Raw genomic sequence first — 25,186 nt, 5'->3', positions numbered from 1 at the left:
AATACTGAGTTAGTTTTCCATTTCCTTCCCCAGAACATTTTACAGATGAGGAAATTGAGGCAAATAGGGCTAAATAACTTGTTCCAGAGTCACACTGTTAGTAAGTATCTGAGGCCATATTTGAATTCAGGTCTCCCTGACTCCATGCTATCCTCTGGACCTCAGTCCAAATCCTGCCTCTGCCACTTATTACTTGTGTGATCCTGAATCAGTCATTTTACTTTCTGACCCTCACTTTCCTCATTTGTAGAGGTTGGAGTAGATGTTTTCAAGGTTCTTTTCAGGTCTATGTCAATACAGTGATCCAAAGAAAAAAAGATAAGGGAAAATGTGCAACTCCCTAATGTATTTCAAGAAGTTGAAGCCCCTTAAAGCTCAGAAGGCACAAATTCTCAGGACCTAGAGTACAAAGAGTCACAGAGCATGGAAAATACAGATTAAGAGCTGAAAAGAGCCTTTGAAATGATTTCTTCCAACTCCCTTGAAGAAATTTCCTTTTAAAGATGAAAAAAATTGTGTCCCAGAACTCTCTCCTAGTTACAGATAGATGGTCTTAGAACCCATCTAGAAAGGGAGGAAGCAAGCTCCAGCAAAAAACTTGCCATCACCTAGGTGCTAAATGGAAGTCACCAACTCTTCCAGTGAGATGGATGGTCATTAGATGTTACTGTCTGCTCATCCTGACCCCTTAAGTCCTCTAGGCCTTCTTATCTGTCCCACCAATATCTCCTGCAGATCCCCAGTGCTGTCATTTAAACAAAAACTATGAGCTAAGAAGCTCTGCAGAAACATTAGGACATCCAGGACTTTCTTTTCTGCCTTGAAACTGAATCCTCTTTTATGTAATATTATTTCTCCCAATTAGCATGTGAGTTCCTTGAGAATAAAAACCTTCTCATTTTTTCTATTTGTATTCTCTAGTGCTTAGCACATAATAAGTGCTTTTTAAAATATTCATTCATTTTCACAAGGTCAAGAAACTGAGGCTCAAATGTAGAAAATTACTTACCCAAGATCATACAGTAAATCAAGGACAAATTTTACTTTAACTGGGCAGCCTTGGTCAGAACATTCATCTCTTCTGACCCCTGTTTCTTCACAATGTGGATAATTATAATACACTACCTATCTATAAGGGATATCATGTGGAACAAATGGAGTCATGCTTTTGTGCTATTATTAGTATAGAAAATATATATTATTATAGGAAAGTGCTATATAAAGATAGTGTATTACTGCTGATCTCTATCCCTTTTCCTTCTCTTCTCTGCATTAACCCCTCCCAATCATACCTAACACACAATAAATGCTCCAATTGAATTAGAATGAGATTAAACAATGGGGAATCTCAAGACCCAGCCAGGACCTTCAGAAAGTGAATATTTCTTTTCCCTAGAAGACGAAGGTGCCATTAATGCCCATTGTGTTGGGTCCTGAATCAGTCTAACTAAATATTCTCTCACAGTATTCCATCCTCACTTTTTCTTCATTTGTTTCTGTTTTCTGTTTTTCACTGTTTTTGTTTTACTTGTTTCTCTCCTAGGTACCCTGCTCAAGGTCTCATTACTTTCCTGTTCAAGTACCTTTGGTGCTTCTAATATCCCTATGTGCTTCATCCTGTCCCAGTCAGGCTGGTTTCTTATATAAGCCAGGCTCAGCCCTTCATCTTGTGAGGGGAGACCCTTCCTCTTATTTATCTGCATGAAATCCTGTATTTTCTTCAAAATTCAATCCTCAGCACCTCCTCCTAGGAGCTATTCCTGAAGATTCCAGACTCTTCAAAATAGGACATGTAAAAGTCAGAATCACAATGGTCTATTAGCAAGACTATTGAACCTTGAAAAGGAGTATATTTTTTTTTGTCTTTTAACAATGAGTCTAATAGGGCTCTGAACACTTAGGTGCTTCATACATTTGAGTTTAATCAAAATTAATCTAGAGTAATAGATCTGATTCTGGCGTGGGCCCTGGGAACATAGAATTTAGAGCATGGAGGGGGCCTAGGATTGATTATCTCATGAAACCTTCCTCATCTTACAAACTCAATTACTCCCTCTAAGAAGACTCTCTTCTATAACCCCAGAGAGATCCTTTAATATCAAGCTTCAACTTGAACTTCTGCCCAGTCATAGACAGAGAGAGACCTGAGCTTGACCCTGGTTGCAGATAGAGATTTGACCATGGCTGGAGACCCTCCACAAACTGTCAAACCTGACCAAAGGCTGAGACCTAATTGTAAGCATAGATTGAATTATAACTATGACAATGGACTGAGCCCAAACAAATGCCCTAATTCTGACTAGATACAGAACCTTAAACCTGAACCTTGATCCCAACTAGAGAAGGAATCATGAACCTAATCTCAGACTGAGTCTTGCTCTCTTGATCACAGACTAACTCCAGATACTTCCCTTGCCTCATTTCAGAGGAGATAAGAAAACCCAAGATGGAAGAGGAGGTGGGGTAGAAAGGAAGAGCCAGGACAAAAGATGGAGGGGAGAAGGAAGGAGGAAGGGAGGGAAAGAGGGAGGAAGGAAAGGCGGGAGGAAAGAAAAAAGGGAGGGAGGGAGGAACAAAGAAAGGAAGGAAGAAAGGAAGGAAGGAAGGAAAAAGAGGGAGGGAGAGACAAAGGAAGGAAGAAAGGAAGGAACTGGGGGAGGGAGGAACAAAGGAAGGAAGGAAGAAAGGAGGGAAGGAAGGAAGGAAGGAAGGAAGGAAGAAGGAAAGAAGGAAGGAAGGAAGGAAGGAAGGAAGGAAGGAAGGAAGGAAGGAAGGAAAAAAATTCCAGGAGATTGGGTGATATTAAGCAGGAAGGGCAAGAGGGCCTCCATAAGAATGGGAAGGGTAAGAGAGGCAGGAGGTGAGGAGCAAAGAGGGGGAAAGGGGCTGCACTAACATGGCATTACTGGTGGTGGCCGCTGTCTCTTGGGCCGCAGAAACCACTCCGCACTTGGCACATTTCAAGGCCAGACCATACAGGGGCACTGCCATCTGACTGGAAGTGAAATCAAAGACTGAAACAAAACCAAATATCTTTTGCTCTCAGAACACAAAAGAAAAGGGGGCTAAGAAAAGGAGAAAGAAGGGAAAGAACCCCAAACTTATTAGGGAAGGGAAGGTCTAGAGGATGGAAGGACGGATGCACCGGGGAAGGAAGGAAGAAGGTGGGGAAGAAGAAATATAGGAAAAGGTTCACCAGCACCGAGGAGTGGAGTGTCTCCCAGTCCAGTCTCTGGCCCAGGCTTGCTCTGAGATTCTGGGGAAGGTGATAGGGCAAGCCCAGCTCTGTCCCTGATTCCTGACTGGCAGCAGCCCTGGGAGGAAAGGGGGCAAAGTATGTAGCTGAAGCTGCTGCTTGGGAGGGCTGGGAGGGTCAGGGATTATGTTGGAAGGGATCCTGTGCCATAGGGAAGGGGGTTTGGTGGGATTTATTATTCAGTTTATTTCCCCTGAGGCAATCAAAGTTAAGAGACTTGTCCAGTGTCATCTAGCTCATGAGTGTCAAGTATCTGAGACTGCATTTGAACCCAGGTCCTCCTAACTCCAGGGCTACTGCTTCATTTACTGCATCAGCTTTGAATTCCTGTCCTGGAAAGTTGAAGAAATTGATTATCTGGGTATCTATTTATATCACAGTGGGGAAAAGTGGGTCTAGAGCTGAATATCTATGTATGTGTGTATGTTTGCATATACCTGTGTGCCGTGTGTGTGTGTGTGTGTGTGTGTGTGTGTGTGTGATATCTGTCCATCTCCCTGTAGTTCTGACCTTCTCAAGGGCAGCACCACAATTCCCCCTTCCAGTCATGTAACAGAGTTCAGCATCACAGGGCTCAGTACAGACCTGGTGACTGATGGATGGACTAATAGGAGTGTAAACAGATGTCTGCTTACATGTCTATCTATAATCAGCAATGCACCTGTGTGTGAGAGCATATGGGTATAGAAGTCAAATTCAGAACACTAGAGTCAGAAAAGGCCTTAAAGTTCAGTCCTTCCTGATTTAAGGCTTGCCTTTCCCAAAGCCAGAGAGGATCAGTGGGCAGAGAAATATCATGAGAGCCTTGAGACCTGGGATCTCTAACCAATAGTATGCTGATATTGGTTCTCACCAGTTAGCAAAAGCTGATGGGAAAATTTTCAGTGTAAGCATTTACCCGTCTGAAATAGGCAAATGCTACTCATCAGTACTTGATTTGGTACTTTGTTGATTGTCTAGAGTCAATAAATGTGTCAAATAAATGACCAGCCCTGCCTTCATTCCCTATTGCAACTAAACTAGATTAAAATAGAATTGGGAAATAATTAACAATTTAAGTAAAAATGTGATAAAACAGTAGATAATGTTATTTTGAGGGTTTTTTAGTCAACCTGCAGGGATCTTTATGTACATTTATTTAATGGTCTTTGTTTTTATCTGAGTTTGACACCACTGCACTAGATTTAAAGTGATGGAGAAAATTTTAATAATATAGGTTAAAATTTAAAGTTATGTGTGGCACCCTCCCTGCCCCCTACTCCTGCTGTTCCAGAGAGCCAGTTTTTTCTTAAACATTTGCCTGGTTCTGTCTAACACTCACTGCTTATGTGTCCTTGAGCAAAACATTTCTTTTGTGCCTCTTTATTTAGCTCTAAAAGAAAGAGATTGGCATTATTGTTGAATCATTTTACTTATGTTTCACTGCCTATGACCCCATTTGAAGTTTTCTTGGCAAAAATACTAGAACAGTTTGCCATTTCCTTTTTTCGGCTCACTTTTACAAATGAAGAAACTGAGGCAAACAAGATTAAGTAATTTGCCAAGGTCATACAATTTGTAAGTGTCAAAGGCCAAATTTGAACTCATATCCTCCTGACTCCAGTACTGGCATTCTATCTACAGTACCACCTAACTCCCTGAAATGGGCCTCTCAAATCCATCGCTGTTCTAAACAGAATATGTATTGACTCTATATTCGCAAACGAACAATGTAATTTCCATTTTAACATCATATGTGTGTGTATACATATATACATATGTATATATGTATACACACACACACACACATACATATAGTGAGTTCCCTTTTTTCTGAGTTGGCTCATTTGATTGCTGAACAGCTCTAACTCTTAAAGAACCAAGTTCTTTCTTTAAATAGAGCTTCTAGTTGCCTCCTTGTAACTGTTGGGATGGATTAACTGGTCCTTTCTTTTTAATCGATAAGGAAAGAGCAGGTTAGAGAAATGACTTGACTTATTCAAGGTGATGTGGCAAACAGTATAAGTGAAACTTCAGCCTGGGACTTTTGCATACTAATAATCCTTTCTCTCTCTATCTAGCTCCTTCTTCTGGGGCCAAGCAGAAAAAAGCTAATCCCTCTTTACAGGACAGCCCTTCAAATACTTAAAGACAGCTGACAAAACTTGCCTCCCTCTCCCTGCCAATCCACCCTCATCTTCTGGTCCCTGGGTTTTCTCTTCTCCAGACTAAACATTCCCAGTTCCTTCTATCTATTTTCAGCATCTCCTTCCTTACCATGCTTAGTACACTCTTCTGGACCTGCTCTAGCTTGCTCATGCCTTCTTTATACATAAAGCAAGTATGAGCCTGGGGGATATATGTGGATATGACTAGAGGTACAATTGATATAATGCTGGCCCTGAAGGCCAAATCAAACACTTACTAATGTATGACTAAAAACATGTTATTTATCCTCAGCCTGCCTCAGTTTCCTTGTCTGTAAAATAGGAATAGTAATAGCACCTACCTTCCAAGGATATTGTGAAGAACAAATGATGTAATATTTGTAAAATGCTTTGCAAATGCTAGCTATTAATATTATACTCATCTGACAGATAATTCCAGAGCCCACATTCTGTTCAAAGCCCCGGGCTAAGCACTAATGAAAAATAATGATGAGAGCTCCCATCTGCATGGCTCTTTGTAGAAATGATTTCCTTAAACCCTCCAACCCAACCCTCCTTGGGCAGGTCTTACTTACACTTCTATACATCTATTCAACAGAGAAGGAAACTAAAGCTCAGAGTGTTCAGTGATATATTCAAAGATCAATTTTGTTGCAATCACTCTGTGAAGTCCATAGTGTATATATCCTAATTCTTATTTTATAGAGGAGGCCATAAAGACTCAGAGAGGGGAAATCACAAAGGAAATTGCAGTGGTCTTTTTCACTAGACTACACTGCTTCTATAATAATTATATATGAAAAAGTGTGATGGTGTGTGTGTGTGAGTATGTGTATGTGTATGTGTGTATAGAGATTCTGTTATTGTTCAGTTTTGTCTAACTCTTTGTGATCTCATTTGAGTTTTCTTGGCAGATACTGGGGAATTTTTGCCATTTCCTTCTCCAACTCATTTTACAGATGAGGAAACTGAGGCAAACACGGTTAATTGATGTGCCCAAGTTCATATAGCTAGTTAGTATCTGAGGCCAGATTTGAAATCATTAAGATGAGTCTTTCTGACTTCAGGACTGGTGCTCACTCTACTGTGTCTTGTGAAGAAATAGCCCTTTCTTTATTTTTTTTAAAATTATAATTCTTTTTTTGGCAAGGTAAAAAGGGATTAAGTGACTTGCCCAGAGTCTCACAGCTAGTTAGTATTAAATGTCGGAGGGCAGATCTGAACTCAGGTCCTCCTAACTTCAGAGCTGATGCTCTGTCTGCTGCACCCACCCCTGTTCTTATTATTGGTATACAGTGCTTGAAATTGTACCTAGTTCAATTTGTGTGATACTAATGGGAAATTACAAATATTGTTGGTTTGGGTGATATGCATGTGATACTGTAAACATTGTTGGGGACTTAGAGCTAGAACAATATTGGTTTGGTAAGATGAAGTAACTAGTCCATCATTTTTTCCCAGGATTGTGCCCCTTTTCAAAGAAATTATAATTCAAGGGGAGCTAGATGGCTCAGTGGATAGAGCACCAATTCCAAAGTTAGGAGGACCTGTGTTCAAATCAGACCCCTGATGTATAAAATGAGGGCTGGATGAGGATAACTTGTCAGTTTTTCTCCTACTTTAGACCTAGGGATCTCATGGAACACAGAAGGCAAACTCCACTCATATGTCTGCACTTGAAACCTCCCCAAAGCTTACGCTCCATTGGCATAGCTTATAAGGAGCCTAGAAATTATGGTGGGTAAGTCATCCATCAATTTATTCACAAGGATAAAACTCCTAAAATGCCATGATGATAATCACAGGAGGAAGATATCAATACAGGTTCAATATCATCTTCATCTATAAAATGGGAGCAAAGGTATTGGATTCCCTACTTTCTACCACCATGAGGAAAGTGTTTTGAAACCTTACAATATCGCAGGGATGGGAAATGGTGTTCTATCATTATTTGTAATAGTTTCCTTAATAAACAACACCACAGATTCCAGGAGTTTCTGGAATTAAAGTCAAGAAGACAGGGGGTCTTGAGCTAATTTCTTATTAGATTATGATTATGGATACATCAATTAATTTCCCTGAGATGTTGCTGTCTCATCTGCAAAATGGAAATAATACCATATATGCATCTCACAGAGTTATCATGAAGCTCCAGGAAGATAATGTCAAGTATTTTGCAAACCTCAAAATGCTATATTAATATATAGACTTTTTTGGAGGGAAGAGATATTTGTGACATTCAGAATTTTTAAAAAGCAAACTTCAAAAAAAAGCCCTAAAATGCTATCTAAATGTCAGGTATTATTATTATTAAATCTCTTTTTGGAGGAAAACTTGTTCCCTGTTTTAGGAAAGCTGAGTGAAGGAAAGGAGTGTCTAGACTGAAGCTAAGAGGATATGGACAGCATTGAGAGGGAGAGAGGGAGGGTTACTTCTTGTTCAGTCATTTTTTCAGCATGTCTGACTTTGTGATCCCATTTGTTTGTTTTGGAAATGATTCTGTAGTGGTTTGTCATATCCTTCTCCGGTTAATTTTACAGATGAAGAAACTGAGGCAAATAGGGTTAAGTGACTTGCCCAGTCACACAGCTGGTATCTAAAGTCCATTTTAAATTTAGGATGAAGAGTCCTCCTTTTTCTAAGCCCAGTATTTTATCCACTTTACCACTTAGTTGCCACTGTGAAATCTAGGGATAGAGTCAGTACTAAAGACATAGACACTCTTGGCTGACCTCACTTCCATCTGCTATAGTCATTACCTTCCTTCCCGGTCTCACTCAGGGGCCATCTTCTCTAGAACAGTGGTTCTCAAAGTGTGGTCCAGGGAATTCTGTGGGGTCTCTGAAACTCTTTCAGAGTCTCAACAAATTCAAAATTAGTTTTTATTTCTAAGATGATAAATATCTACAAATATAACCCATATAAACAAAAACTCTTGGAGAGATCCTCAATAATTTTTAATAGTATGAAGATACTGAGAACAAAAGTTTGAGAACCATTGCTCTGCACTTTTCTCCACCTCTGGTGCCAAATAAAGATCAAAAGATTATTAGCTTTAGAGCCAGAAGTGACCAGAGAAGTCATCTAATCTACTCTGTCATTTTAAGCAAAAGGGATTTGCTCAAGGTCACAGAGATAATAAGGATTAGAGTCAGGGAGGTGCTTTTGTTTGAAGAACAGCAGTTAAGGGAAACCCACCCCATCCTGAGGCAGCCAATTCTATTTTGGGACTCTTCAGGAAGCCATCATGTGTGTGTATCCACACCATTGCTCCCCATTCCTCCTAGTTCTTATTTTCCCCAGGGCCCAGCATAACAAGTAAAAAATACTGTTTCCCAGTTTCCTCAATATATCTCCCTATGGCATGAACTTAAAACTCTTCAACATCCTGTTGGCTATTTCTTGGCTTGACCTAACCCAGTGATGGCCTTCCAAAAAGTGACACTCAAAAATGAATACAAAATAAGAGAAAAGGAGCAGATGACAAGGGAACTATTATCTCTTTTATCCTGAATGCTATTCTTCCCTTGATGCAACTTCAGATTGCATTTCTTACCCCCTACTCATTTTATTTTTGAGCCTGTGGTCCTCTAACACCCCCAGATCTTTTTCAAACTGCAGCTAATGATTTTATGCTTCTGGAGTTGATTCTTTGAGCCCAAGAATAAGCTTTTGCATTTGTCCTTATTAATTTTCATTCTATTATGCTTAGGACAATATTCAGCCTGTGAAAATTGCTTGAATTACTGACTCCATTATCCGATGTTTGGGCTTTTCTTCCCAGCTTTGTGGCATATGTCATATGATTATCTTTTTCAAATCATTAATTTTTTAAAAAGTATCTCAGATTCCAGATCATAGATAACTTTTTTTGTATTGAACCATGAATGGCCACTCAAATTACTGGACATCCAACCAGATGAACTATTGCCTAGATCACATATCACAAAGAATAACATGTAATTCTTTATTATATATTTTGCTCAGATTGGAGTAAATGTTATCCACAGCACTCTCTTGATCTGCCAAATCCCTTGATTTAATTGGAAAAGAAGATTAGTGTAGCATGATCTGCTATTGATGATTTTCCTAAAGCATAGACCTAACCATGTCAACCACCTGTTCAATAAAATTAGGAGCTCCCTAATACCTTTAGGGTCAAATGTAAACTCCTTTAATTATTATTTAAAGTGCTTTAGAAACTGGCTCCAACTTACCTTTCTAGTATGTATATGTATATATATTTTATGTGTATATGTGTAAAGATGTGTATTGTATGCATGCATACGTATACACGTGTGTATATGTACATGTATATATATATATGTTTACTGTATACGTGAATATATGTATGCAAGTATATGGATACAGATACATTTGTGTATGTATATACACACATACAAATAGGTTGTACAATGTACATATAAATGTATATATAATAAGTCTTTCTAACCCTATTTGTATATACATACATACATATATAGGTATGTATAGAATATATGTATTTAAATCTATCTATAGATTGATATATATAGCTACATATGTGGTTATCCTATGTAAGTCAACTGATGATGTACTTCCTCCCATATGACATTCCCTCTTCTGTTGCTTTATACAGATTGTCCCTGAAGCCCTGAACAGCCTGAACCCTGTTCTCCTCTTATGCCTCTAGTTTCTTTCAAATTTTAATTCAAGTACCATATTCTACCTGAGTACTTTCTCAACTACCCCAGCTTCTAGTGTTTCCAGACTTGCCACCATTGTATTTACTTTGAATATAATTATATATATATATATATGTATGTATATATATATATATATATATACACATATATATATGTGTATATATATATATATATATATTTATATATTTATGTATGTATATGTATTATGTGTAAATGCTGCTACCCCCATTAGGACATGAACTCCTTGAGAAGAAAGCTTCATTTTTGTATTTAGAGCCAGACATAGATCTGGCATAGTGACTTGGAAGCTTTTTAAAACAGCATACCTGAGATTCTGTCAATGTAAAGAGTACTTGCTGAGACACTTTCTCTACCAATGTAGATATTCCCCCTCTTGGTGACTAATACATTGCCTGTGATGATGAGAGATTAAGAAACTCACCAAAGGCCACCCAGTCAGTGTGTGTAAAAACAGATCTTCCTGACTCCAAAAGTACTTCTGCATCCACGATACTGGTACATGACAGGTGCTTAATAAAGGCATGTTGATTGATCTAGTTGTGTGATTGTTTTTGATTATTGCTTCCTTTTCTACAAGTTCACTCTCTTTTAACTAACATGTTCTCGAATTCTGCCAAGAATCAAAATCCATTTCACTTTCCCATGGGCTACAGAATCCATTCACTTCACTCTTTTGAAAATCATACTAACATTAGTCTTTCTCTGTTCTTGAAACATTTTCCCCATCCCTGAACTCATGCTCAAGCCTTCTGATGTCCTGACTAGTTTTCTTTCCCCTATATCAGCCTCTTTCCCCTTCCCCAGACTTCTTATAACACATCATTATGTGGATCTCACCTTTGGACTATCTCCCTCTTCTTTGATTTATCATAGTCATATCTTTCTGTTAGGTTAAAGCTCATAGAGAGCAAGGTTGCCTATCCCTCTTCTAGGTGGAATAAAGGGAGTTGGGTATAGTAAATGCTTAATGATGTTTGTGGAATTGGATAAGGAGAAGACCCTGAACTGGACTCCCTTTGTTGCTAGTGAGTTTTGGAGCACTTCCATGGTCCCTTTCTCACAGATTTGCTGTTCCCATCAAACGAAACAATCCTATATATGTAAAGTTCTTTGCCAACTTTAAAGTGCTGTGTGTGTGTATATATACATACACACATACATACTATATATATATATATATAACACACATACATATATGAATGTATATTTTAGCTAGTATTACTATTATTGTGTATCCATATGTATATGTATGTAAGTACACATCCACGAATATCAGGATGAGACACAGCAATGTCTTTGAAGTTGCACTCTTGAGTGGGGGGGGGTCCCCCCATTCTTCCATCCTAGTGATCCAGTACCCCCTCCCATATAGGGACATTCAGGGCAGCTCTAAGACTAGAGGAGCAAAGGACTGAGAACTGAGAGCTAAGATTTGAAGGTCAAAGGTAGAGGGCAAAAAGTAAGGGGCTGGAGGATATAGAGCTGAGGGCCTAGGACTGATAAGCTAAGGGCAGAGGGTAAAGAGCTAAGGAATCAGTGCTAAGAACTGAGTGTTCAGGGAAGAGATAAAAGGCAGGGCCAGAAAGCTGAGAACCGAGGGTCAAAAGCCAGGAGCAGAGGGGAGCTAATGGCTAAAGGCAGAGGGCTAAGGTTGAGTGAGTGGACCACCTGATTGTGGAGCTATGGGGAGTGGGAATGTGTTGCCCACTGCTTAGGAAAGGCAGGGGAAAGAGGAATGAGGAAAAAAGAGGGAGAGGGACAGAGGAAGGGCGAGAGGATTGGGGGCAGGGAGGGGTGGTTATGGAGTGGCAAACCTCCTAACAGGCAGAATGCTAAAGACCTTCCCGGACAGACGGACAGACGGACACGGACGGACACACACACAGAAACAGAGTGGCGCCAAGAAACAGAGATGGGGCTGGGGAGCAAGAGGGCAAGTTTCAACAAGAAAATGAGATCCATAACCAGCCAGCTGAGGCATCAGCCCTGTCCTGCCCTTCCCAGGAGAGTACATTTGATTGTGTTCCTTACAGCAGCAAGAAATAAAGGACTCTCTTGGGCCACCATGTGATTCTCTATATGATCTTGGACACCCTTCTGTAAATCTTTTTCTCCAACTATTTAAGGCAGGGGGAAAAATTCTATTCTCCAGGTTTGCTCTGAAGACAAAAGGGACTACTGAGTTCTGAAAAGTTAAATGACCTGTCTAAGTACATCCTTGATAAGAATTATCATAGAAAAATGGGGCTGTGAAGAACCTGGAAGAGTCTATAATCAATCCTGATAATTTTACAGACAGGAAAACTGAGGACTGGTCCAAGGTCTCCTAGAAAGTAAGTCATGGGAGTCAAACCAGGTTTCCTGAATTCAAGTGCCCATTGGCCCCAAGCTCCTGATAGTTCTCCTAGGCACACATTACATGTTTCCTACTCCCTCATTGATGGGCTGAGGAAACAAAAATGGAGATGTATGGCTCCAAGGTGCCCAGCTCAGCTTTGCCCAATCACCCCTCTGCACTCACATTTCTCCTTGAAAGGGAGGAGCCTGACCTCTTCCCCATCCCCACTCACTCCATCCCATGATGGCAGATCAGGGTTTGGATCCCATCTTGCTGCTTGGTTATGAATCAAAATTGTCTTCAGGAACATGGAAGTCTTGTGTGTGTGTGTGTGTGGTTTCAATATTTCCAAACAAAACAAAACAAAACACGTTTTTTTCATCTTCTCAGAGGAAAGAATGAGGCCGCCTACCCTGCCCGTTCCTTCAGCTTTTTATCTGTGATCCCGTCTTTGGACACAAGTTTGTTAAAAACCAAGATCCCGATGACCATGTTCACCTGTTGGCACAGAAAATGAGAGACGAGTTGGCGGGGCCCGAGGGGGCTGGCAGGAACAGCAGTTCACTTGCTTGTTCCCTCCCTTGGGGACACTGCCTTTGTATGGGGTATGGAGGAATGGCATCAGGCCCCATTTGGCTATAGAGGCTTCCCCTCTGCTCTATTCCTCAGCCTGAGACCTCAAGACCATCTAACAACCAGACCTGGTATGGCATGATTAGGAGAATGTTGACTGGACCGGAGACATAGATCTGCTCGCCAAAGCTTCAGTCCTTAAATTCTGGATGGCCCCAAATCTGGGAGCAGAGGGGTGGTTCATTTCAAGTATGAGTGGTGAGGAGTCCCTAGGAAGTATAAAGGGACCCAGAACATTCCTAGGGGAATGGCACTTCTGGGAGGATTGAAGGGCTTGGGGAGGACTCTTAAGAAGATGACAAACTGTGGCATCCCTATGGGATATAAAAGGCGCATGGCATCCCTGGAGGGAAAGAGGAGAAGGTTCAGCACCATGGACCTTGCCATCCTCAGGAGATGTCAGAAATGCTAGTGACTCAATTAATATGAACCACATCCAATCTCCCACAGAGGAGTTGAGGCATCTGGGGTATTCCTGAGATAGCATGAAGGCTCTTAGGCTTCTTATGGGATAGGAAGGACTTTATCTCATCCCTGGTGAAAAAAGAAAAAGGATCTAGTACCTACCAAATAAGTGTGAGGAGCCCCACCATTTCATGGAAGCGTAAGGGACCAGCCCATCCTTACAGGTTATATATAAAGACCAAAGATCCCCCTAGGAAAGTTTGAATATCCTGAAGTGTTCTAGGGGGCAATGATGGTGAAGGACTAGAGTATTTCTATGTGCTAGGAAGGGTTTAAAATATCTTAATCAACCTGGAATCTGTAAATTTATTTTAATATTTTGATAACAATTTCAACATAACTGATTACCTCCGTATTTTATTTTATACATTTAAAGACATCTAGGAAGGGAGCCATAGACTTCACCAGATTGTCAAGAGATTATCATGCAAAAAAGATTCAGGAAGCCCTCTTTTAGGGACTTTGGGAATCGAGTTAAATCATATGGTATACAAGGGTTTGCATATAATAGACACACAGATATTAAGCCTTATGGGCCACCTTGTGGGAGAAGAGATGGTACCAAAAGTTAACCTGGCTGGGGACAGAGATGGATACCTAGTGGAGAGTGAAAATTAAGTCAATGAATCTTGGACTTCATTAGCATCAGCTGGGAAGACCCTGTTTCCCCGAGTCTCTGACCATTGGGAGAGATGGTTCTGATGTTCTGTGTACCATACAGCTGTCACCATAACTCTGGATTTGTTCCCTCATGGGAAAGAATGGGGAAGCTGGTGCCTGACCAAAGGCAAGTGTTAAGAAGGAAGAGGAGGTTCCTTTTGTGACCAAGGTCAGGGCTCAGGCTAGTGGCAGGGGCAAGACTTGGTTTGTAAGCAGCTGATGAGATCAGTGCTCAGTCTGAGGGCAGGGAGAATAAATAGAAATCAAATAACTAGCCCTTGGAAGACTTGGTTGTACTTGAAGTGATATAGATGGGCTTTGAAGGGCAAATGATAAGATGACAGACTTCTTTTCATTGTGTCTAGGAACCCTTGCAGATCCCACCTCATGGAAGCCAAAGACATTTTGAGCTCCAATTCTGCTATTAACGAGAAGTGTCATCTTGGGGAGTAATGATTATACCCATTTTCTTTAGCACTTAATAAAGTGCTTTATTCACAATAATTGTATAAGGCATGGAATACAATGAAGAACATCCCCATTTGACAGATGAGGAAGTTATGCTCACAGATGTTACATGAGTTATCTAGGGGCAAACAACTAGTAAGCAGCAGAATGGGATATGAACTCAAGTCTTGTCTGGTCTTGCTCTCACAAGACCCACAATGCTCTTTTTCTGACACAAGAAAGAAGTCAATTTCATTTCTTTGGACCTCAGTTTCCTCATCTATAAAAGGTATAGAGTCATGCCTTCCACTCCTTGGGAAATCTATCATTGCTTTGATGTGACATTGGTTTGGGAACCAATTCCAATATTGGGGTAATAGCAATAATACATTTCTGGGAGCACTTGGTTCTTTGACTCAAATCTCCCTTGATGTTCCCAAAAGACCGTGATACAGATAAGCTGGATCAGATATTATTCTCTCCAATCCTAAGATGGGAGAACTGAAGCCCACAGAGGGGAAGAGACTGTTCAAGGTCACAAGTGGAAGAATTGGAACTCAAATCCAAGACTCCCGAATTCTATTCCCTTCCTCCCATCTCCAAGAAATGGGGAGTGATAGAAATTAAATGAAAGATCCTTTGTCCAGCATTTTATTCTCCAGCATGTCCCAAATTAGGGGATTTGGGAAAGAATCTCTAAGGTCTCATTCAAATATCTTGGGAATGGAGGCAAAATTCATCCCAGAATCCAAGATGACCTTATATTTCATAAGAAAACCAAAGAAATGGATTCCTCCCACTTAATAACCAAATAAATCTGTAGGATGATTATTCACTTTTTAAAAACATTCCTTATTTTCCCAAGCACTCATCTCCCACATTGCAACAAAGTATATGTTTTATATACATTGTATACAAGTATATTTATAAACATTATATACAATGTATATACAATATACATTGTATAGAAGGAATGTATACATTCCTTAACAGGAAATCTGGTAGGCTTGGGAAGCAAGGAGAATTAGCTGTGTGTGGATCCCTCAGTCTGGGACCAGCCCTCAAGAGATGAGAAGGAACTATGTCAGATGTAAGATTTACTTCACACAATTGCCCTTTGGCTGTTCTCTTTGCAGTCAAGATGAATTAACCTGTCCCTCTTATCCTCTCCAGGGGTTTTTTGGCTCCTGCCTTCCCTGGGGTCTGAGAGTGCTGTTCACCACACCCTAATTTCCTTCTATTGAAGTCCTCTATCCTTTCATGGACTAGTCCCAGTAACATGGTCTTCATGAAGCTTTTCCTGATTTTCCTCTTCCTCTACTGAAAAGGATCTATCCCTAGGTAGGAAGAAGTGGTACAATGCAAATAGCCCTGCCTCTGGAGTCAGAAGGTCTGCCTTCGAATCCCATTGCCGCCAAATTCTGCCTGTCTGGCAACTTGGACAAATTACCCTCACTCCGACTTATTTTCCTCATCAGAAAAAAAAGGGGGGGATGTAGAATGGATGGCCTGGGCAGCAGAGAAACTGGTCTCCATCTACACGAATTTAGCTGACACATCTTCTTTGGCATCACAATTGCTGTGTAAAGTGAGATGTGCTTGTGGAGAAAGAAAGGGTAAGCAATAAGCACTTATGTAGCACCTACTGTGTACCCGACACTGTGCTAAATGCTTTACAAATATCTTATTTGATCCTTTTAATAATTCTGGGATGTAGGTGCTATTATTACCACCACTTTACAGATGAAGAAACTGAGGCATTCAAGGGTGACATAACTGGCCCAAAGTCAACATATCTGAGACAGAATTTTAATTCATAACTTCTTGGTCCCAGGTCTAGTGCTCTGTCCACTGTATAACCATTTGCCTCTATCTAGGCTAGCCAATAATAAAGCTAGGCATTTATATAGTGCTTTCAAAGGTTCTCTAAGCACTTTACAAATATTATCTCATTCAATTCTTACAACAGTCCTAGGCGGCTTGCCATTATCACCACCATTTTACAGATGAGGAAACTGAGGCAAACAGGGATGAAATAATTTGCTCAGAATTACATAGTAAGTGCCTGAGGAAGGATTTGAATTTATCTTGGTTCCAGGTCTAGTATCCCACTCACTGAGCTAACTAATAAGTTCTCTGAGGGTAGAGTGCAGGTTTCCTATCGGTTCTCTTCTAGTGCCTCATAGAAGAGCTAGGCCCTAAGAGCCTTGGCCTCTGGGGACCTTAAAACATCAAGAGAACTAAGATTCCAGAATATAAATGATTTGCCCGGACAGATCTGTTGACCACAAAGCCATATGTTAATCTCCACTGCCTACCATGACCCTCTCCAAGCTCCAACTCAGGAGCACTGGTAAGTGGAAAACAACCACCAATAATGCATGGGGTGGATATTTTAATCCTGGAATACACCATGATCACCTGCACTCCATGGAGGATGAGGAGGTCATCAGAGTGAGGGGTTTTGTTATGACTGTTGCTGAATGGGGATCTTAGACATCTAAGACCCTTCCAATTTAGAGAAGGCATGAACTAAGCCAGCTTCTTCATTTAACAGGAAGGGAAACTGATGGCCAGAGTGGGAAAGTGATTTCCCTGAGGTCACACAAAGTAACAGAACTGAGATTAAATCCCAAATGTTCTGACTTCAAATTTAGAATTCTCTCCCCTACCTACTTAAATACTATCCTTCCTCAGTGTTCCCAGGTAACTTAGTTCAGTCCCCTGCCTCTAGTCTGGGTCATGGGATCATAGAAGGCAGGATGGAAGGAATGGATAGCAGAATTGGAGTCATGATGTTCTGGGTTTGAACCCTGCCTCAGACAAATAGTAGCTATGTGATCCTAGTCAAAATGCTTAAACTTGAAATACCTCAGTTTTGTCATCTGTGAAATAGGCAAAACAATACCATTAAGAGACAAAAGTTAGCCCAAACTTAGAAGTGCCTAATACATATTGGCTTTGTTATTTAACCTCTGGGTTTGCCTCAGTTTCCTCAATGATAAAATGGGGACATAATAGCTCCTACTTTTCAGGGTTGTTACAAGGATCGAATGATATTATAATTATAAAAAGCATTTAGCACTGTATCCGGTCTATAGTAGGCACTATCTAAATGCTTATTCCCACTATCCCCCTCCCCTTCCCTTCCCTATTTCAGTGAAATCATAGGTCCAGCCTCACTCCTTTCAAAGAAAATTATCTATCCCATAGATGTGGCCATCCAGTGAGATGCTCTAACAGAAACGATTCAGAAACCATAAAAGGCTTTCAGAACATTAACAGTCATTGCCGAACCATGGGGACCTTAAAAGTCTTGTTAGAAACCACTAGGGTAGGAAACTGAACCCCTCTCTCAGACTTGATTCCAAGATTTAAGCCATACTATTGGGCATTTCTTTTTCGGTTTCTAGTCTGTTGCTCCTAATCCCTCCATATTCCTCCTCACACACATTGTGCTATAGGCCCATTTGTTTCTTCTATTCTCTGGTAATCAAAGCAACTAGGTGTCTGAGAGTGCTGGAGTCAGGAAGACCTAAATTCAAATATGGCCTCAGACACTTATTTGGCCATTTAACCTTTCTGTGCCTCAGTTTCTTCACATGTAAAACAGGGATAACAAACCCATCTCCCCTTCCAGGGTTGAAGTGAAGATCAAATCTATAACATTTGTAGTTATAGATTTGCAAACTTCAAGGTGCTAAATAAATACTAGTCATTATAATTATTATGAGTAACAATGCCAGCCTGGCAACTTTCTTATACAACAGACTTTTTATCCCTCCTGCATATCTAATAGTATATTGCTGAACAAACTTGTCTTGGAGGTGACTGACTACTAAACATGTAGAATTTTGTCTTCATTTTCAGAAGAGTGTCTGATTCTTCATGACCTCACTTAGGATTTTCTTGTCAAAGATACTGGAGAGGTTTGCCATTTCCTTCTTTGGCCCATTCACAGACGAGGAAACCGAGGCAAATAGGATTAAGTGACTTGCCCAAAGTCATATGGCTAGTAAATGAGAATAGATTTAAACTCAGGAAGATGAGTTTTCCTGATTTGAGACCCAACCCTATTGACAGGGTCCCTCCCACCTGATGTCTGGGAACTAAGGCCCTGAGTTCTCGCCAGACTCTATTGCACCAGAAGTAAGGGATTCTAAAGTGTGCTCTTCTGGGCCTTTGTGTTGCTATAAATGTATGGCTCTGTGAACCGATGATCCTTGGAGCCTATGATTTCTTTTTGCTGTTCCATAATTCTATGATTCTATTATTCTACAGCCCTGTGTTCCGGATGCTTAGTCTGGCTCCTAGCCATGGGCACTCAGTCAGAATTAGGAAACCTGCTCATTTTCCAACAAAGGAGAGAGTCAGGAAAGAGGCATCATCTCCAAGGTCACTGTAAATCTCTGAAGCCAGAGATTCAGGAACAGAGATCCCAGACAATGTATCAACCCTTGGAGGTCTGACCTATACAGAACACTTCTTCCCCTAGCCCCCTTTCCTCTTTACTCTTTCTCTGTCTGTCTGTCTGTCTTTCTCTCTTTCTGTTTCTGTCTTTCTCTCCATCTCTTTCTCTGTGTTTCTGTCTTGTTTCCCTCCTCGCACTGCTTGCTCTGTTTCTTTCCCCTTCTCCCTCCCTCCCCATCTCTCTCTCTCCCTCCTTCTCTCTGTCTCTGTGTCTCTGTCTCTCTTTCTGTTTCTGTCTCTGTCTGTCTCTGTCTGTTCTGTATCTCTGCCTCTGTCTTTCTCCAGATTCCTCATGTTTCTATCCCGTTGCCCTCCCTTTCCGAGGTTGGCACTGAATACATGGATAGAAATTTGTCAAAGGGAAGTAAAAATAACTCCCCTGAGACAGGACTCCCAAGAAAGTGCTGCAGGGCCCAGGATGTCTGATATATAAAGTACAGGTCCGCCATTAATATGCACAGTACACTCTTAATTCTCCTGCAGTGCTTTCGAGGAATGGGGGTGATAGGATGAGATGCAGTCTAAGAAAAGAAAGCATTTGGAAGGAAGGAGAGTGACCTAAGGAGATCAGCCCCACAGCTGAACTGGTCCCCATCCTACAATCTCAGCATTGGAAAGGCTCCCAGAGGCTATCTGCCCTCTCTACTCACTCCATCCTTCTTGTCCCACCATTTTTACACAATATAAGAAAACCCTCTAGACTCTCTGAATAAATAGTAAAGCTGGAAAGGACCTTGGAGTCCAGAGTTCAATCCCTTCACTTTGCAAATGCAGAAATTGTATCCCAGAGGATTAATTCATTTACTCAATTAAGTAGCAGACTAGAGACTTGAAACCACCACGAGATGTTATCTCTCACCCAATAGCTCTTTGGATACCTCCAGGGATGAGGAACACATCACTTATGAGAGAGAGAATGTTCATTGTTAAGAAATGTTAAGCTGAATTCTATCTCACGGAGAGAGGCAATGGATTTCCAAGTCAAGAAGAAAAGTTCAAATCCTACCCCAGATACTTACTAAGCTGTGTAATCCTGAGCAAATCTCTCTGTACCTCAGTTTCCTCGTCTGAAAAATGAGAAACTTGATGACTTCAGAAGTTCCAGTTCTAAGTCCATAATCCCATGATTCCTCTAGCTTCCTTTGCTCTACTCCGGGGTTTCTACTTCTTCCCTCTAGGACCAAACAGGACAAGTCTAATCTCTAAGCCTTCAGATGCCTAGAGACAGTTATCATATTCACTTATGCCCTATGAATATTTTTTCCTCCCAAGCAAAACATTCTATTTCCTTCAAGTTCCTACATTGTCTTCTCTCTCTAACATGGTCTCCCTCTTCTAGTTTATCCTAAAATATGGCATTCACTTCTGAACACAGACCCTCAGATTTGCTCTTACCAAGGTGGAGGACAAACAGACTTTTGCCTCCCTCCCTTGGGACCCTGAATCTGAGAAAGAATTCTATCTTTGACCTTCTGTCCTTTTCTCATCAATTGCTGTCCTAGGAGAGCAGGGGCATTCTCTACTAAGGACAAAAGCCATCAGGGAAGGTTCTTGAGGAAAAATGGTGTTGTGGAAATCCAGTTGTTCTGTGACTCACTTAATGGGCTCTAGACAGATAGGCAAAAAAGGGAATTGGTACAAATGGAATGCTATTTACTCCTAATAATCTCCTTTTCTCCTTGAGATGCTTTATTAGATCATCAAAAAAAAAAAAAAAAAAAAGACTTCTCAGAGTTGGAAGGGGAGCACTGAATTCCAAATGTGCTGGAATGGGACTTTCCAATGTGTGTCATTTCTACCTTCACATTTCTTGTAGAAATCCCCTTCTTTCCTCTGATATGGCAACCACCTTAGGTCAGCCTCTCACCATCTCATAAGTGGGTTAATGAAAGAGCCTGCTGTTTGGTCTCCCTGGTTTCAATTTATCCCATCCCAGATCCATCTTCCACTCAGATGCCAAAGTGTTTTTCCTAAAGTACATGTCTGATCTCGTCACCATTTCCCCCTCAATAAACTGCAGTGGTTTTTAGAGACCTTCACAACCTGGCCCCTTTCTATCCTATTCAGTCTTTTTTTATTCTTTATTGTCTTTCAAGTACCCTGTGCTCTTGAAATACTGGCTTTTTTCCTCTTCCTCAGACACAACATTCTGATTCCTATTATTTGCTTTGTCCCGGCTGCCCTCATTCCTGGGATGCTCTCTTTTCTCACCTCTGCCTCGTGGCATCCCTAGTTTCCTTCAAGATGTAGCTAAAATGCTCCCTTCTGCATGTGGTTCTCCCGGTACCTGTTGCTTCCCCTCTGCAATTATTTTTCATAGGTCAACAAGACCTGTTTCCTCAAAGAGCTCACATTCTAATGAGGGCTACATCTTGTACGAATGATTATTTGCATATTCTAACCTCCATTAGAACGTGAGTTCTTTGAGGAAAAGGGTCATGTTTTTGTCTTTCTATCTCCAGTCTTTGGCACGGTTCCTGGCACACAGTTGCTGTTTAATTGTTTCAATCATATTCAACTCTCTGTAACCGCATTTTGTATTTCTGTATTTTTTTTGAATCGTTTGCCATTTCTTTCTCCAGCTCATTTTTTTAAACAGACAAAGAGCTGAGGCAAACAGGGATAGTAAGTGTCTGAGGCTGAATTTGTACTCATGAATGTGAGTTTTCTTGATTCCAAGTCCAGGGTTCTATCCATTGCATCACCAAGCTGCCCTTCTGGCACATAGTAAATGCTTAATGAATGCTTGTTGATTGACTAAACTGAATGCCTCTATTTGAAGAACTTCAGTGATGGGGAACTCACTACAACTCAATGTAGCCCACTAGTATGTTTAGTTAAGTTGCTTCATATACTGGGGAGTTTTTCCTAGTGTAAAGCCAAATTTTGCATCCCCAGAAGTTCCTGTAATTATTCAATCAGCAGTGAGCAAGGGCTTCTCAGAACCTAGTTTTAAAGTTCACTGCCCCATCCCCTCACCACTATCACCACCATCACCACAACCACTAACCTTCCTACCTAACAACTTCACACCAGATCACAATGTTAGGGGATCCATAAACCAATACTTAAATCTAAACAGAAACTTAAATGCTCAAAACATGGATCCTTTAGACATGAATAATTGTCCTGGATTTGTAGGGCTTAAGCCTAAGATTATGTCAAAATAAGAAAAATTGAAATTCTGGGTTTGCTTAAAATGGGCCCTACTTTTATGGGAGTGGGGTGGGTGCTGAAATAGAATTTCCCCTGAGCCTGAATCCTCTCTTAGCCTGTGAATGTCAAGATTCCAGACCCAATGTAGGGATCATCAAAGGGACGGTGGTGGGTCTGAGCTGAGGAGGGGGAGGGGGAGAAGAATAGTTAATTTTATTGGGATTGATTGAGATAATGAAGGTGTGTCTTTCCCCCTACCAACTTAGGTTTTTCTTCTTAGGTATTTTCAAGAAGGGAGGATACAGGGAGCTCTGCTGGGGATGCAGCTACAACCTTGGAGAAGAGAACCATGGATAGCAACAGCAGCACTGGGCTGGAAGCCAGGAGACCCGAATTGAAGATCTGGCTCTGCTATTAAGAGTTGTGCAACATGGGGAAAGTCACCACCTATCTCTGTGCTTGTTTCTTATTCAGTAAAATGAGGAGTCGTGCTATGACTTCTAAGGTCCTGCCAATTCTAAAATCCTATAGTATCTTCCCTGAGCAGATTTAGAAGGACAAGATGTGTGTGAAGGGGAAGGGGGAGGAGCATGGACTGCCATATATATGGCACTTTCTAATGCAAAAAGTGACTTCAAATCCAGTGTCTCATTGAATCTTTCCAAATCCCCAGGAATGGGTGCCACTCTTTCCTAGGCCCCTGCCTTTTTTTTTTTGTGCTATTTCTATCCCAGTAGCATTTCCCCCTTTTCTTCCTCTGTGGAAATCCCACCATGAAAAAACAAACTTCTGTATTTGGCACTTTTAAAGCCCTTTACAACTTGACCCCAGGCTGCTTTCCCTTGCTTATTAGATATCACTCCCCTCAATACATTCTATGGGGCAACCTAATAAGTCTCTTTGCTGACCCTCACACATGATGCCCCAGTTGTTAAATCCCTTGTCTTTGCATAAGCTGTTCCTTCATGCCTGGAATGTTCTCCTCATTTATGTCTCTGAAAATCCCTAACCCTCTAAGAAGTTCAATCTAAGCTCCATCTTCCACATGAATTCTTTCTTTGCTGTTAGTATCTCTCCCAAAATTGTATTCAGTTATTTCACTGATATCTGACTCTCTGTGATCCCAGTTGAGGTTTTCTTGGTGAAGATACTGGAGTGGTTTGCCATTTCCTTTTCCAGTCCATTTTACTGATGAGGAAATTGAGGCAAATAGGATTAAGTGATTTGTCCAGGTTTACATAACTACTAAGTGCCTGAGGTCAGATTTGAATGCAGATTTTCCTAACTTCAGACTCCTCTTCAAATTATCTTATACTGATTTTCCAAATATCTACCTATCTATCTAGTCTGTCTCCTCAGTTAGAATGTTAGGCTAAAAGGAGAGCAGGAAGTACATATTTTTCATTTGTTTCCTCACTGCCTAGTACAGTTTAGTGTCTCTCTCTCTCTCTCTCTCTCTCTCTCTCTGTCTGTCTCTTTCCCTCTCTGTCTCTCTCCCTCTCTGTCTCTCTCTCTGTCTCTCTCCCTCTCTGTCTCTCTCCATCTCTGTCTCTCTCCCTCTCTGTCTCTCTGTCTCTGTCTCTCTCTCTCTCTATCTCTGTCTCTGTTTCTCTCTCTCTCTCTTTCTCTGTCTCTTTCCCTCTCTGTCTCTCTCCATCTCTGTCTCTCTTTTTCTCTCTCTCTCTGTCTCTCTCTCTAGCTCTCTCTGTTTCTCTCTCTCTCTCTTTCTTTCTCTTCCTCTCTCCCTCTCTTTCTGTATTTCTGTCTCTCTCTCTTCCTCCTGTCGTTCTGTTTTTCTCTGTCTTTCTGTCTGTGTCCTTTCTCTCTCTCTTCCCTCCAACCTATTAGTTTGCTATAAGCTGCCAAAGCAATCTTCCTTATATAGTTTCCTGGCTTAATCTTTCAATGGGTTCCTATTGTTTCAAGCTCTTTAGTCTGTCATTGAAAGCCCTATCCAACCTGGTTATATCCTGTTTTTCCAACAAACTGTGCTGCTGCTCTACCCCTAATAAATCCTGAAATTTCCTAACTCTATGTCTTTATTCAATCTGTTTCCAATGCTTGGAATTCCTTCCTCTTCCATTTGTTTAAAGTTTTACATATCTGTCCTTTAAAAATCAACTCAAATTGCACCTTCCATCATCCTTTACTCTAACGGTTGGCAATGACCTTCCCCTCCAGATCTCCAATAGAGTTTTGTTAGTACATCTCTTGTATCCTTTTCATATATAAAATTGGGCTTTAGAACTAACTGTTAACTTTAAAGTTAACTTTTAGAATTAGCTGTGTTAACTTTTTCTAAACTTTGTATTTCCCCCTGGTGCCTTGTCAAGGCCAGGCACACAATAGGTGCTTACTAAATGTCCAGCTACTAGTGCTCTTTTGAAATTGCTTGGGATACGTATTATACTACCTTTTCTGCATACATTCTCTCTTCTCCTCTAGGATGCAAACTTGAGGGCAGGGACAGTTTTGTTTTTATGTCTGTATCTCTAGTGAACAAAATGGGGTCTGGCACACAGTTAGTACTCAATAAAATCCTGATGAATTTAGTCAAATTCAAATAGAATTTGTTTGATTCATTTGTTTCATTTATGAAATTATTTTCCCTTCAAATAAGGGTTGCTGATTTATTTGTTTTAAAACTAGCAAAAGAAAAAACAAACAGGTGTATGCTCCAGGGCTATAATATGTATTTTTTTTTTAATTCTTATGCTAGACTTAGGGTTCCCTCTTAGGGTTGATCTGCAGAGTTGAATCCAGACTGATGCCCTTTTTCTATTGAGGAAAATAGGCAAAGAGAGAACTTGCCCAAAATTACACAATGACTTATCAACAAAGCTAGGAATTAAACTGGGTACATTGATTTCTAGGATCTTTCTTGGGAAAGAAGAGGATGGTGAACACC

At 40.7% G+C, this 25,186-nt stretch overlaps 1 protein-coding gene across 4 annotated transcripts in view; it reads right to left on the bottom strand.

Moving 5' to 3' along the window:
• ADGRB1 (adhesion G protein-coupled receptor B1) overlaps positions 1–25,186 on the bottom strand; it is a 263,708-nt gene that overhangs the window by 30,305 nt on the left and 208,217 nt on the right. For 2 of the 4 annotated variants that reach the window (XM_051971170.1, XM_051971169.1), the window contains exons 24-25: positions 12,860–12,945; positions 2,897–2,995 (exon numbers count right to left, since the gene is read on the bottom strand). In XM_051971170.1, the coding sequence (XP_051827130.1) occupies positions 2,897–2,995; positions 12,860–12,945 (185 nt within the window). The remainder of the gene's footprint in view (positions 1–2,896; positions 2,996–12,859; positions 12,946–25,186) is intronic. The other 2 variants (XM_051971172.1, XM_051971171.1) reach the window with 1 other exon arrangement.

The sequence above is a fragment of the Antechinus flavipes genome, chromosome 1 (genome assembly GCF_016432865.1).
Source record: "Antechinus flavipes isolate AdamAnt ecotype Samford, QLD, Australia chromosome 1, AdamAnt_v2, whole genome shotgun sequence".
Lineage (NCBI taxonomy): Eukaryota > Metazoa > Chordata > Mammalia > Dasyuromorphia > Dasyuridae > Antechinus > Antechinus flavipes.
Note: the sequence above shows the minus strand (reverse complement) of the source record. Positions and strands in the feature narration are given on the sequence as shown.